This window comes from Aspergillus viridinutans (genome assembly GCF_018404265.1).
Source record: "Aspergillus viridinutans IFM 47045 DNA, scaffold_2, whole genome shotgun sequence".
In the NCBI taxonomy this organism is placed as follows: Eukaryota; Fungi; Ascomycota; class Eurotiomycetes; order Eurotiales; family Aspergillaceae; genus Aspergillus; species Aspergillus viridinutans.
The window spans coordinates 1,434,216-1,448,898 of record NW_025091218.1 but is presented as its reverse complement, the minus strand read 5'-3'; the positions used below and the strand labels follow the sequence as shown (position 1 = coordinate 1,448,898).

General features: G+C 51.1%; 6 protein-coding genes and 1 non-coding gene across 7 annotated transcripts; 2 read left to right on the top strand and 5 right to left on the bottom strand.

Moving 5' to 3' along the window:
- Nucleotides 1–1,404: 1,404 nt before the first annotated feature.
- Nucleotides 1,405–2,328, bottom strand: Aspvir_004072 (O-methyltransferase; the record flags this gene model as incomplete). Its single annotated transcript, XM_043267308.1, has 3 exons — nt 1,405–1,452; nt 1,514–2,221; nt 2,284–2,328. The coding sequence occupies 3 exons, from the start codon at nt 2,326–2,328 to the stop codon at nt 1,405–1,407; spliced, it is 801 nt and encodes a 266-aa protein (XP_043123243.1).
- Nucleotides 2,329–2,821: 493 nt separating this feature from the next.
- Nucleotides 2,822–4,982, top strand: Aspvir_004071 (putative FAD monooxygenase; the record flags this gene model as incomplete). The annotated part of the gene is made up of 4 exons (XM_043267307.1): nt 2,822–2,874; nt 2,943–3,129; nt 3,185–3,692; nt 3,751–4,982. 4 exons carry the CDS (start codon nt 2,822–2,824, stop codon nt 4,980–4,982), a joined length of 1,980 nt encoding a protein of 659 aa, XP_043123242.1.
- Nucleotides 4,983–5,534: 552 nt separating this feature from the next.
- Nucleotides 5,535–6,335, bottom strand: Aspvir_004070 (sulfotransferase family protein; the record flags this gene model as incomplete). The annotated part of the gene is made up of 1 exon (XM_043267306.1): nt 5,535–6,335. The coding sequence occupies one exon, from the start codon at nt 6,333–6,335 to the stop codon at nt 5,535–5,537; it is 801 nt and encodes a 266-aa protein (XP_043123241.1).
- An 816-nt stretch (nt 6,336–7,151) lies between these two features.
- Nucleotides 7,152–8,345, bottom strand: Aspvir_004069 (gelsolin family protein; the record flags this gene model as incomplete). Its single annotated transcript, XM_043267305.1, has 1 exon — nt 7,152–8,345. One exon carries the CDS (start codon nt 8,343–8,345, stop codon nt 7,152–7,154), a length of 1,194 nt encoding a protein of 397 aa, XP_043123240.1.
- A 621-nt stretch (nt 8,346–8,966) lies between these two features.
- Aspvir_004068 lies at nt 8,967–9,036 on the bottom strand. The gene has a single exon. It is a non-coding gene; the product is annotated as a tRNA-Ala (tRNA).
- Nucleotides 9,037–9,427: 391 nt separating this feature from the next.
- sdh2 (succinate dehydrogenase iron-sulfur protein subunit SDH2) lies at nt 9,428–10,444 on the bottom strand (the record flags this gene model as incomplete). The annotated part of the gene is made up of 3 exons (XM_043267304.1): nt 9,428–9,751; nt 9,805–9,956; nt 10,021–10,444. The coding sequence occupies 3 exons, from the start codon at nt 10,442–10,444 to the stop codon at nt 9,428–9,430; spliced, it is 900 nt and encodes a 299-aa protein (XP_043123239.1).
- A 2,859-nt stretch (nt 10,445–13,303) lies between these two features.
- Nucleotides 13,304–14,609, top strand: Aspvir_004066 (polysaccharide lyase family 1 protein; the record flags this gene model as incomplete). Its single annotated transcript, XM_043267303.1, has 4 exons — nt 13,304–13,506; nt 13,569–13,935; nt 13,990–14,223; nt 14,271–14,609. The coding sequence occupies 4 exons, from the start codon at nt 13,304–13,306 to the stop codon at nt 14,607–14,609; spliced, it is 1,143 nt and encodes a 380-aa protein (XP_043123238.1).
- Nucleotides 14,610–14,683: the final 74 nt, after the last annotated feature.

Below are 14,683 nucleotides of genomic sequence, written 5' to 3'. Positions count from 1 at the left end.
CTAGCAACCTGTGTCTCATGGGCGCGGCTCAGTAACACTTCACTCTCATTCAAGGATGAATGTGGGAGCAGTGATACATTTGAATTCTATCCCACTAGGTGCGAGTCTTTCAAGACATTTGCCTACTTATCAATGCACATTTGATTGTCTCTGGTTGTACCCGAGTCCGGTGGCACGCTCAGATTACATCAGGGCAATGTGTTTAAAAATAAGAATAAGACCGACGTTAAACACTTACTCGAGTTATGTAATGAGCAATGCTGAGCAACACTTCAAAGATCTATACCAAAGCGGCGCCAAACAAGCAAAGTCATAGCCGCCGTACCATTTGTACTCGAAACAATCAGGTTGAGTGTGACATGATATAAGTCTCCTATCATTTTGTCGACGGACGTGAACGACGGCGGTGTCAGAGAGATTGAAATCAACAGAAACTAGGATGAGTTTTGAAGCTACACGTCAGTTATAACCACTCTGCCAGTACGTGACTCTTCCAGAGAGCCATGGCAATCCAGCTCGGACGCGGGCACCATCCTGCACGGTTCCAAGACACCTGAGATTTGTCAAGCATGTTTCGTCGATTTAACGAGCGCCGCAGGCTCTACGACATAGGGGACGGCCGTTTCCATACACGTCCTGAAAGCTATCCATATCTGAAGTTTGGTTGACGAGGTAGGTTTATTCCACGATTGACACGGCAATCATTTTCCTGTAAATACTTACAAGGAACAACTCTGCAATCAACCCAAGAGGCAGCAATCTAAATTCCAAACGGTATACTAATCAGGTGCCTTCCGACAGGGGTTGGCCCTTCCAGTAGATGTGCAGAGCAGTCCATGACATATCCCCACGTCGAATGTCTCAGATATCCACGATCGTGATGACAGTCAAGAAAATAACAGTTGCATGCAGAGGTGGTAATTCTTATCTGACAGCCACCGACCATCAGAATAACGTTAAACAGACTCTGCGGGAACCGTGGATCAAGGGCGACTTAGGGTTACATCCAGCACATCTACGACCTAGGAAGCGGTGCTGGACAGAGACAGGAATTTGGTATTCAGAGGGATGCAACCTCGAGGAAGCTGTGTCTTTCCAGTGATTATCCACCTGGGAATGGCTTAGGTTGAATTCATGGTCGTTTTCGACTGTATCGCAGCACAAGGTACGGAGTACAGCGCCTGATTTACCCTCTTTCATTTTCTCGGTGTCTAGTTAGTGACATCTATTACGATCTTTCTGTCAGAAGCTCAATATTTCTATTTCTCATTTTTCCTCTCCAGCGTGCTCATTATATAATTGACTCCTCCTGGTTCCCGCCTGTATAATGGAAGGCCCAACTCAAACTCAGCAGGGCTCTTGTATTGTAGAACATATATCTCAGCGATTGATAGCGACACAAGTCTAGTCAGAACCAACAGCGTCCACGCAGTACGACACTTCCACTGCATCCTGTCTCACGTTAGCTGCTTCAGATTATAACAACTTGGGCGTAAGTTGGGGAATTCCTCACTGGTAATCCACTCGGCTGGAGTCCCTCGAAGATCGTAGACTCATAGACAAGATACGGGTTGCCCAACGACAATCCACCATCGCTCACGCAGCCGACAAATGGCTTCCTCGCTTCGACCTTGGACTGCACTGGCGCCCTCACATATTCAGAGTACTGCGGGTTGCCCGGGACATACATGTCGTCTGCCACAACAATAGACCCCGGGGCCACAATACCCAATTCCTCACAAAGCTTCAGATCATTCAGGTACGAAATCTTCGAATGGTCCAAGAAGATCATATCCCACGCCTTGGACCCCTTGCTGTTCGCGGCAATCTTCCGAAGAGACTCGCGAGATGGTCCCTCCACGATCTCCACGAATCCACTCAACCCGGCAACGTCCACCAGCGCCCTGGCAATGGCCGCAAACTTGGCGTTCATCTCCAGGCTAACGTATTTCTGGCCCCCGGCTTTGCGGAGCGCGTCCCCGAACATGATCGCAGAGTACCCGACATACCCACCGACCTCCAGCACAGTCTGCGGCTTTTCCTTCGCGATAAGGTCGCTGACAATCTTCCCCTTGTACTCGCCTACAGTCATGAGAAAGTCTTGCGAGTGCCCGAAGTCGTCGATCGCGGCGAGCACGGCCTCGGGCGAGCCTTTGATCTCGGCTTGCTGGGGGTGAGTGGTGATGAACTTTAGTAATGCATCTTCTCTTCCGTCATTGTACTAGCAAGATCTCAGTCAGATGAATAATGCTCTTGCGGGTAGGGAGGGAAGGCGATTCTTACAAAAACTTCCCCTTCGGGTTTGTAGAACGCTGGAGCTGCACCCATTCTGGAACAGTATACTTGATCAAGGACCACAGCCGCACAATTGATGTAAGGAGCTTTAGCTATAGGATTAAATAAATTCCTAATGCTGCCTGTGCGGATGTTCGAAATATATAATCCGTCGAGTGTCATTATGCTTTTTCACGGACTGTGGGGGTTTCCGTTTCCGGCGACTATGGCCCGTTGTCTGCTGTGGAATTCGACCAGAGCTGTATTAAATGAGCAATACGGCGCAGAAAGGAGAGCCTAAGGACTCGTGTCGTCATAAGGGTTAAGTTATAGTATACTGGCGTAGTATACTCCGTAGGCAGTGGAATAATGCGCTAGAGAATGGAATGCGGTGACGTCGAAGAGTCAATTCAAATCGCTGTTCAAGGGTATGACTTCATGACGTATAGTGCTTTGATACAATAGAAAGGTGTACTATTGGAATAGACAGACATGTGAGAAACCAGCAGTACACCGACTGCTTTCCATCGGTACCTACATGGGCATCATGGGCGACCACCTTCGCGTAGACGTCCTTATTCTTGGTGCCGGACCGGCAGGGTAGGTGACTCTGCTCGTTATCTCTGCTGGAAAATACGATGGGACCTGCTAACAGCGAATCTGCTCAGTTTGATGGCTGCCGCATGGATGGCCGTGACTGGGGTCCGGACACTGTTGGTAGAACGGAGGCCGCAAGGGACGCAGGACGGTCGCGCAGATGGACTAGAAAGCCGGACATTGGAAATCTTGGACAGCTTCGGACTTGCCGACGAGATTTGGGCTGAAGCGAACCACACGGTCGAGCTTGCGTTGTGGGTGAGTTATCCGCCGACTTTCCTTTGAGTTCATAGGGCTAATGTGATGCCGCCAGTGTGATTCGGTCGACGGTCGCCTCCGAAGAGAGGAGATCTCTGCAAATACTGAGCCGGGGTGGTCCAGATTCTATGAATCTACCCTCCGGCAGGGTAGGGTCGAGGATCACTTGTTGAAGTTTATGCAGTCGGCGAAACACCTCGACATCAGACGAGCGACCATCCCCACGACCTTGGAGATTGATTATAGTACCATTGAGGATCACGCAACCTATCCAATCCGCGTGACACTGGACAAAATCCCTCCAACAGATTTTGTCAAGCCAATGAATTCAACGTCTGGCAGCGGCGCGAGCTCTCCGAGGAGCGAGGGCAGCGAGACCAGCGTGGCGTCTTCTGCGGGTGACTCGGCAATCGCGGGACTGGAAACCGTCGTTGAAGCCAAGTATGTTCTGGGATGCGATGGCGCCCATAGCTGGCTCCGCAAACAACTCGGCATCCGGCTGGAAGGACAAAGCTCTGATTACCAGTGGGGTGTCGTGGATTTCATTCCCATCACAGACTTCCGTTGTTCACCCCCACTATCCGGGCTGCAAAAGAATAGTGCTAATGCCATGCGGTACAGCGGATATACGCAAACGATGCATCGTTAAATCCCAATACGGAACGCTGATGGTGCTCCCGCGCGAGAAGCGCCTGGTCCGGGTATACACTGAGCTGTCACCGATGGCTTCTGCACAATACGCGATCCAGCAAACTCCCGAGGTCATCATGGATCGCATCGCGGAGATCATGCAGCCATATATGATAAAAACAAACCGGATCAACTGGCACACGACTTACAAGGTACTTACTTCCATTTCGATGGTCTGTTGTGCAAATGCTGAACAAGCCCAGGTTAGCCAGCGGATCTGCCCAAAGATCTCAGTGCACAACCGCCTCTTCCTGGCTGGCGACGCGATCCACACCCACTCGCCCAAGGCAGGGCAGGGAATGAACGTCAGCATGCAGGACACATACAATCTGGGCTGGAAACTCGCTGCCGTGGCTCGTGGTGCCTCGCCGCCGGATATCCTAGCCACATATGCGCAAGAGAGACTCCCCATTGCGCAACGGCTTATCGAGTTGGATCAACGCCTCTGTGGTGGCATGTGCAGTATGTCGCGCGGAAGATTCGACGAGGGCTACAAGCGCGCTATCCGAGAGGAGAATACTTCGTTTTCTGGGCTCACCGCAACATACCAACCAAACTTACTCATTAGCCCGTCGTCAGAAGCTGGAGGCTCGAAGGGCGCCTCCTTTTACAGCAGGCCATCTCTGGCCAGGGCTATCAGGCTGGGAGCCCGGATCCCCAGCAAACTGGTCCTGAATCAGAGCGACTCGCAAGCCTGCCATCTACAACAACGCTTCCCCAGTACCGGGCAATGGAATCTGATCATTTTCGGGGGCGATATTTCTAAGATTGAACAGATGACTCGCGTCAATCGCTTAGCGGAAGCACTCTCTCACCCAGCCTCATACTTCCAGCAACTGAACAAGGCCAGCAGGGCAAGAGACGGCGTCGGTTCAGTTGAAGTGTACCTGGTACATTCCGCAAACAGAAACAGGATCGATCTTTTCCGTCTGCCGGAAATCTTCCGTCCCTGTCTCGAGGACGGGGGTATAGACTATAGCAGGGTGATGGCGGATAATGAATCATACCACCATCCTGGAGGAGGGGAGCTCTATACGTCCTTTGGCATAGACCCAGAAGGTTGCATGGTTTTATTGCGGCCTGATCAGCATGTCGCCTTTTTGTCTACTATAGATGATGTGCACGGCATGGAAGGCTTTTTGCGTTCATTTACTTGCCTGTGACAAAGCCTAAGATTATGGTTACCTGGTCTCCTACATGACACTGGCCTTGCTGATAAGCTAGATTAAAATGCATATGACAACTTGCCTAAATAGTACTCAGACTTGTAGCAATAATCCTGACCAGGGGCTGAGGTACGATGGTTGACGGAATCTGATATGGGAAGATCCATCGAGCGATAAACAGGCGACGGTTTACTATCTAGTAGTAGTGAACAGGCGTGGTGCATGGGCTAAAGCAAGGAAATGTCCGTTGGGATACTCTATAGTATGTAATTGAGAATGAATTCATGCTGTAGAGAATTAACCATAAAGACCCACAAACTTTATATAAGGTGTCCCACTGTGTGATGCGGCGTGGAACAACTTATGGCTGTACGGTATATACCTAAAACGACACACATACAGGTGACTAGTATTTGAAATCAACTTCGACCATCCAATCACAGCGGCATCATATGTAGATATCTCTCATGTCATTATCCCAACCGGAAATGTCTCACAGTGGGACCAGCCCCAAAAAAGGGTCCTGTCAGACAGAATGTCGATGCAAGGCTAGAACAGCTGCCCGTTCACAAGCCATCTTACTGTGCCAAATACCACCGCACCTAGCGCAAGCCAGGAGATTGCGCCCCGAGCATACAGAATCCTCACAACCATTCGAACTTCGGAAGCATCGTTGCGGTGAGGAAAAGGCTCATCTCTTGGTGCCTGCTTGCCGAGATATACGCACAAGGGCTCCCATCCATCTTGAGGCTCGAATTCCAAGACCTCTCGCCCGCGCTTCGCTGCCTCGGCGTGAATCCAAGCATTATGCGCATCATAATGCTTTACCGTCAAAAGCTCGTCCGCAGTTAGACCCAGTTTGCTCTGACAGACCTCCATAATCTCGCGCCACATGGCAGCCACATTGCGATCGGTCTTCCATAAGAAGCAGAGAGTGTGGTACACGGGTGAGGCTGCAAAGGTAAGCAGCTTGATCGACTGCACCCACTGGCGGCCGCCACCAGGCCGCTTGTTCAGCACGACCTTAGCGTCCGGATACATGTCCATAAGATCATCCATGAACATGGATGCAGGGAAATCGGTGGCTCCTTGGAAACCATTAAACAATTTATAAAGTAGCTTGTGACGCCGTGTAGAGTCCTTCTCCCGGAGTGCAGCTAGGACGATGTCCCCGCGTTCGGCGTTTGGCGCAATGTGCGCAAAGTGCATGCAGGGAGTCAGACCGATGTGTTGCGATTCAAGGGCGGCCTGCAGAGAGCTTGTTGCACAACGAGGGAGACCGGCACCAAGCACCTGTATAGAGGTTCGGTCCGTCCGGTCAACGGCGAGGTTATTTTCAAAGAAGCGCATTATGTGTGAATGGTTTTGGGAGACAAAACAAAGATAAATTTTACTCCTGAGAGTGAGTGCGATTGCAGAAAGTCTGAGGATGCGAAGTTATAATGACAAAGGGGATCCCTGAAGGTAGTTAACGCTTCCCTCTCCTCTTGCTGTCAGCGTCAGCACTAACCAAAATGGAACCCGAAGGCTGAGAAGCCTGAGATTATCATTTTAGGCGCTAGCTATATATGGGCCGTCTTTGGCCTGGTTAGCGCGGGATTTTGGATTATGAAGCTTAAAATTTTGGAATTCACTCAGTTTCGTATCAGTAAACATGGAGTCCTTGCCCAAGCACTCTGGAGCTATCGAGTGGCCGTGCTGTCGAGGTCCAAAAGGATGGGCTACCCGGTATTTTCGAGATCGAATACACGCGAGAAACCCCGGACGAAGCCACCAGGAAAGCAACCGGAAGACATGAACTGGATATACCTCCCGCACCGAAAACTCCCGCTGTACAAAAACAGCCGCACCCGCCGAGAGAACACCGTCGACTGGAGCCATATTCTGGGGGCGCCTTCCTGATCTGGTGGAGAAGAATCAGCACCATGAGATTCATTCAGAGATTATTTTATAATGGAATGCTGAAGTTGAAAAATATTGTCTAGCTTAGTAATTCTGTTGTTTCGCTGTTTCATTTCGACCATAGCTTGTGGCTCGCATAATACTTGTAGAATTGGACATCATTCGTATGATAGACATCTTTACCATTTGGATTAGATACACAGCGTGAGGTCCAAGCAAGCATGTCTCACCAGTCGAAGGAACAGGCACTAGCCTGCGGTAATCTCAAACTCTGATAGCCTTCCAAAATGCCGGACTCTCATGGCCTTGCACCACATTCGAGATCGGAATCAGATGGGCAGCCGAGTTGGCCCGCTCCTCCTGAATCTGCCGGACATAGGATTGGGCAACCTTGAGCCACAGCGCCTTCTCCTGTCTACTCGCCTGCGAGCCTTGCCAGACCCAAAGTCTGCTACCGGTGTCGCAAAGAAAAACGTCGTTTCCATCCAAGTCTGACGGGGAGATCTGCTGACCATCCTTGATGAGATCGAATGAAATCGCCCCTGTGGCGTCACTGAGTCGGAATAACTTGTGGAACTGAGACTCGTCGCTATCCCGATCGCCTCCTGCAGGGAACGAGACAGGCCGCGGTGCCTGGAAGGACGACTGCTGGATATCCTTGCCGCCGAGGAGGTCCACGACGATCTTGGATCGTGACTCCAGCTGGGAAAGAACCTCGACGTTGATATGTTTAGCAAGCGTCATATCGTTGACCACCTGGGCGGCTTTTGCCTTTTCCATCGGGCTACAGTTCTTGCCCTGCCAGACCCAGATTTTCTCGCCCTGATCCAAGACAAAGACATCGTGATCGTCGAGACTCCGCCAGGTCGGCTCGACCTCGTACACAATGACTGAATCAGCTCGCGCAGCACCAGGGTGCTTGAAGATCCGAAGGAGCGTGATAGCCTCCTTCGATGACTGTTTCTCTGTCTCGACATGGGTGAAGCCCGATCGCACGCCCCCAGATCGAATGCGGAGACGAGGGAAGAGCGCCAGGAACTCCGGCGAGGGGTGCGCCTGGACCTCGCGATGCTGCGTCGCAGCACCATGCAGGAACTCATCGAGCTCGACGGTCTTGTACGCCGCCGTGCCCGCCTCGTCCTGCGTGGTCTTGCTTCCCAGCCAGAAGAAGATATCGTGGCACAGCTTGTCCTCGACCGTGTACGAGTCCAGGACGATATAGCTGTCGCCGTCGTAGAACTCGCCTGCGCGTTCCTTGGGCCAGGGGACGACCTCGAAGTTTTCAATGCGCCAGATGAAGAGTCCGCATTGTTGTCCCACCTGGCCGTTGTTCCAGGCTGGCTCGGACGCGGCCGAGTTGTATTTGACGCGATGGTCGATGTCTGAACCGATCAATTCCACATTGCTGTCTTTGATGTCGTATTCTTTGAGATGGACCAGCCCTTCATGCGGAGGCATTTTTGCTAATATGGATGAAGTCGGAAGTTGAGCAGAGGAGAAGAAACAATGCGGATCGATGGTGGGGTTAATGGCTAGGAGTGAGCTGAGGCAGAGGAGGATCTACAACAATAGTGGAGAACTCTTTTATAAATAGTATCGTGTTCCAGTTTTACTGTCCTTGGTCTGATCTCAGCTTACTTATAAAAGTAAAATCATATGGATACAAGTCGAGAAAGTATGCTGAACTGAGTGCTCCATAGGAATATGAGCACAACTTGTCAAGATCGATCAACACAGGTACCGTCGCTATGCATATATCAGACAGATATGAGATTGACGCCGTGTACATCTCTATGATTCCCTGCTATCAGCCCCATGGACAGTCATGATGCAGTAAATATAATGCTCAAACGCTCAGCGCTGTCGCCAACACTGATTGTACATAGATAGAGAGCGAGGGCAGGTTTACTATTATAAGGGGCTTTTTGTGGATTGTCTGACGATGTCCTGCCACCCAATACAAACAAGACACTATCCACCACGTTTCCGCACTGCAGCACGATGAATGACAGCATGTAAATAATGACAATGAAAAGAGCAAAAAAGGAAACGCGATGAAGCTGTGAATAGAAGCAAAAATGGACTATGTGGGAATCGACCACGACCTCCCGCATGCGAAGCGGGCGCACTACCACTGTGCGAACAGCCCAGGGATGATATCGCCACCCAAATTTTGCCTCTATACAGAAAATCCAACCAAATGCCGAACTCTTCCCGATCATGCTCCGGGCTATCACACTTATTGGTTAGAGATGGCTCCTTTCAATGCGGATAGATTGAATTGCTGAGGATTATGGATCATAGTTTTCCTCTAAACTGCGCCAAAAGGAAGCGATTAAAGATGAATATCGCCACTATATTGCTTGAATCGAATACTCAATTTACACCTATGAAAACATCCGACATGAATAACCTCGGAATCGAGGAGAAAAAACTAATGCAACAACATGGGACAAAAGATGAAAGGAAATATAGGCACACAGGGGAAAATGAGCAAGCTAGAACAACGAAGCACCTTTCTTTTATTGTGAATACACCAACTAATGAGCAGCGAGCATCTTCTTGATCTCAGCAATAGCCCGAGCAGGGTTCAGGCCCTTGGGGCAAGTCCGCGAGCAGTTGAGGATAGTGTGGCAACGGTAGACGCTCATGCTGTTGTCGAGAGCGTGCTTGCGCTCGGCGGTCTTCTCATCACGAGAATCGGCCAGCCAACGGTAAGACTGGAGCAGGATGGCGGGACCCAGGTACTCCTCGCTGTTCCACCAGTATGAAGGGCAAGAGGTCGAGCAGCAGGCGCACAGGATGCATTCGTAAAGACCGTCGAGCTTCTTGCGGTCCTCGGGGCTTTGGCGGTGCTCGAGACCCTATTCTTGAATTAGCGGGGCTACGTGGTCTCAATCAACTGAGAATTACTCACATCCTCGGTCTTGGTGTCACGCTGCAGGTAAGGCTTGATGGACTTGTATTGCTTGTAGAAGTAGGTCAGATCGGGGACCAAGTCCTTGACGACGTAGGTGTGAGGCAACGGGTAGATACGCGACTCCTGCTTGGTGTCGGTGGGAATGCGGCCTAACGGGATGTTAGCAACCACGCTCAAAATGTCCTTAATCCATTCCAGATGGGCCAAACATACACAAGCAAGCCAGAGTGTTGATACCGTCGATGTTCATGGCGCAGCTACCGCAGATACCCTCTCTGCAACTTCTCCGGAAGGTCAAGGTGGGGTCGATCTCGTTCTTGATTCTGATGAGCGCATCCAGCATCATAGGACCGGTCTTGTTCAAATCCAGGCTGTAGGTCTGCATCTTGGGCTTCTCGGTGGGCTGGTCCGGGTTCCAGCGGTAGACGTGGAACTTCTTGATTTTCGGAGACTGGGACGGGTTGGGATCTTGAACGTCGGAAGTCCTGGTCTCGGGGGTAACCTTTGCCTCGGCATTGCCAGAGCGACCGACTCCAGTAGCGGGATCAACAGTGGCATACGAGCGAGCAAAGACGGCAGGACGGAACAGAGGCCTTGTGGATGCGACGAGGCGCGAGGTCGAACGAAGAGCAGCCATGGTGGGCGGACGAGAGGAAGATTGTTTCAATCACGCGAGGCGCTGAAGTCAAGGGTGGACGAGCCAAAAGGGGTCGATTGAGTAGTGTTAAGTGGCAGAGAGGCAGAGAGAGGAGATGTAGTACAATGTGGTCAGATATAGCAGCAGCCTGCCAGCGGCGACGACGAGATGAGGTTCAAGGAGGCCGGAAGACGGTTCAGACGCCGCTGGAGATGTTTTGTCGCTTCTGAGAGCTACCTTAAGGTAACCTCGGGTCTGGCGGTCGGCAATTTGCTGACTCAGCGCGTACGGGCCAATCACACATCCGCTAATTGCAAGCGTCGGGGATACACGGCGAAAGCTCGCTGGTATGCAAGAAATATAATCCCCTGCAGCCACTCCGTCGTTCTTTCGGTAGATGTTCTGTTTCAATTGAGAGACGAACCTGCTCCTATTGTCTATGATATACAGCCATCTGATTCATGAAGTCGATAGACATGATTGAGTGCTAGCCCAGCCCAAGGGGGAACGGAACTGCCTTTCCGACGACTGAACGTCATGTGAATGAGCCTGAGGCAGCGAGGCGAGGCACAAATACTATTCCTCTTTGTGCGTCCATCCAAAGATCAGCAATCGCTTTGCCAATGTCTCAGTCTGCATTCGAACCACTGATCTGATATGACAGCAGTCTGGGGATCTGTTTCAGTAATCAAACTGCTGTCATGACACCGACCGACCGGGACCGTGTGTAGATCGTTTCTATTCAGACATCCTATTCGGCTTGATAGAATAAGATTGAGATGATCATGAACATGAACTGATGTGCGCATAAATATGCGTCGCTAATTGGAATCCGAGCAAATATGTTGAATGCCAAGATTCATGCTCATCTGCCCTTCTCCTTGATCATCCCTGACTGTTCAACTGCCTTTTATCTGCATTGTCACCGGGCTCGCAGTTGTTCCAATGGTTTATTGTCGATATTTCTCATATGTTTTCTGCAACGAGACATTGAGACAATTGATTATAAGTCACCACTGACAGTTTAGTCTGATCCAATCTTTGGCAAAACCACCTTCTGCATGTGCTTGGCCTCCAATCAGCAAGTGTCGGGGAGACGACTCGGGCGTGCTCCGGATCTCTCCCGGAATCACTATGGACAAGAAGATTCATCACTTCAGGACGATCAGCTGACAAGAGGTTTACGACCTTACTGTGACTCTTGACTTATAGAAGGTGGCCTGGTGATCCTTCCAGTATAGGCCGTGGCCATTGAGCTTTCGAGGTCACGGTAAACTACACTTTTCAGCAAGGCAACACCATCGGGGGGTTTCCAGACTCTGGATCTTATGATCAGATGGACCAGGCAGACCTCCTCATCACTTTGCGACGAGATTGCGGTGGTCGAAGGATGGAACCGTGTGGGATACGGAAATTGTCCTTCTATGCTAGTCTTCAAGTAGAGTACCAACCGCTCAGTTCCTACGATATATTTATCCGGACCTTCCAAGTCCTGGTTGACTAAAGTAGCAATATAAGCCGGGGACTGGCGTATCACCAAGACAACGGCTACTCTACAAGCATATTAGCCTGTTATCGAGCATTGTTCTGAGGAATTAGAGAAAGGGAGTCTAGGCGGTAATCACTACCTTTTTGGTGCAGCAAATTAATACGCTTACAATCTGCCAATATGCTAAGTAGGCGCTAGAGCCTGACGGCCTTCGGACAATTTCCTGCAATTAAGACGACTGCTTACTGCTCCGTACGTATTATTTGCGCAGAGTAGACCACGTTGAAGGCAAGGCTAAGCTCGGTACTTCTGATGCTGCCCTATGTGGATCTGCTGGTTATGGGGAATGGACTCACTTTCTATGATGCAGGGGTTATCCTCTTATTCCTAGGAGGTTATCTCAACTTAATGACGTCCAGGAGAATCCCCTGACAAGGACACTAGTCATGATAGTTAGTCTAATGGGTACTGACCATGTGGTCGAAGGATCAGTTGGTGATCCACTGTGGATCGTGTCTCTCATCGTCTGACTCTACCACGACCACACCACAATAAGACTGGACTCTTGAGAACCATGGTCCATGTCCATCGAAGGATTCAAATCAAAAAGCCGCATTTTTAGAGTTTCGTATTCACATAGATGCAACAGCTCAAGTCTCGAGTCGTGCATCTCTGGATACATCAACTGGCACCTGCCAAGACGGAGAAATTCTCAGAAGCGCAACAACATCCGGCAGCTAAGATGTTAGCAAGTTCCCCAGTGGCCCTGTGCGAAGAGGTGAAGATATTGCCGTATAATCGTATTTCCAAAGTAGCACTATGAAACACTTTAAACTAGACTCGTCCCTCTTTGCCCCTCATTGATGAACCATCCACTATCCACTATGTATCGGTTAATGGCTGACAAGAGCAATTACTGCCGACGTGCTCAAGAAGAAATTCTGGCCGACATTTGAATTTTCATACATTGACTTCCTCCGTACTCAAGGACACTATTCTTGTTGTAGATTACACCTTCTTAGCCCCAGTGGGCTGGGAACTGGTGTTTTACTGGTGTTTTTAGGGCTGGCTTAGGCTGGCTTAGGCTGGCTTGGTCTGGTACGTTTCATCTAACAGGCCTCTATCTAGCATGGCGCTGCATTACTGACTCGAATAGATGAACCGGATCTGATAATAGGGGTTTGCATCTCTTGATGTCTCCCTCTGGAGTCTGGACCATGTCCGGATTCCGAGACGAAGTGTATATATGTATATAAGGCTTCCCCCGTGAGGAATGCTTGTTTGACCAACCCATTCATTCCTTCTTTACTTTTGGCTTCTAGTGCTCACTTCATTCATTCATTCTTTTTCGTGTCATTCTTTCACTCATCATGAGATATACCTCTCTCTTCGCCGCCGTCACGGCTGCGCTGGCCAGTACCGCCGCGGCCGTTGGCGTCTCCGGAGCCGCCGAGGGCTTCGCAAAGGGCGTGACAGGAGGTGGAAGCGCCTCCCCTGTCTACCCCACAACAACCGATGAGCTGGTCTCATACCTCGGTGACAACCAGGCCCGCGTCATCGTCCTCACCAAGACGTACCCGCCCCCGTTACCCTGAAGGATGAAGACGAAGGCGAACACTAACATGTGGGTCACAGCTTCGACTTCCGTGGCACCGAAGGAACCACGACCTCGACGGGCTGCGCCCCCTGGGGCACCAGCTCCAAGTGCCAGCTGGCCATCAACCAGAACTCGTGGTGCGACAACTACGAGCCCAACGCCCCCAAGGCCAGCGTCAGCTACGACAACGCCGGCGTGCTCGGCATCACCGTCAACTCGAACAAATCCCTGATCGGCCAGGGCAGCGCCGGCGTCATCAAGGGCAAGGGACTGCGCATCGTTAGCGGCGCAAAGAACATCATCATCCAGAACGTCGCTATCACGGACATCAACCCCAAGTACGTCTGGGGTGGAGACGCCATCACCATCAACAACGCTGACCTCGTCTGGATCGACCACGTCACGGTAAGTCTCTCGAACGTGCTCACTTGAGACGAATGCTGATATTGATGATGATAGACCGCCCGCATCGGTCGCCAGCACATCGTCCTAGGCACCGAGGCCGACAACCGCATCACCATCTCCAACTCGTACATCAACGGTGTCTCGGACTACTCGGCCACCTGCGACGGCTACCACTACTGGGGCATCTACCTCGATGGCTCCAGCGACATGGTCACCATGAAGGGCAACTACATCTACCACACCAGTGGCCGTTCCCCCAAGGTCCAGGGCAACACTCTGCTGCACGCTGTACGTTCCCTCCCCTCATCTTTGATCGCCTGAAACTAATGAAGAAGGTCAACAACTACTGGTACGACAACACCGGCCACGCCTTCGAGATCGGCTCCGGTGCCTACGTCGTCGCCGAAGGAAACGTCTTCCAGAACATCGCGGTCGTCGCCGAGTCCCCCATCTCCGGCAAGCTCTTCACCTCGCCCGACACCAACACCAACAAGGTCTGCTCTTCCTACCTGGGCCACACCTGCCAGGTCAACGGCTTCGGAAGCTCCGGCACCTTCAAGCAGGCCGATACGGACTTCCTCTCGAATTTCAAGGGCAAGAACATTGCCTCCGCTGCCGCCTACACCACCGTTGTCTCCAGCGTTAACGCCAAGGCGGGCCAGGGTAAGCTGTAAGCAGCTTGCACATTCTTCGTTGAATCGTACAACTCAAAGTGAGCGGGAAAGCAGAGGAGAGACAGGAGAGAGCT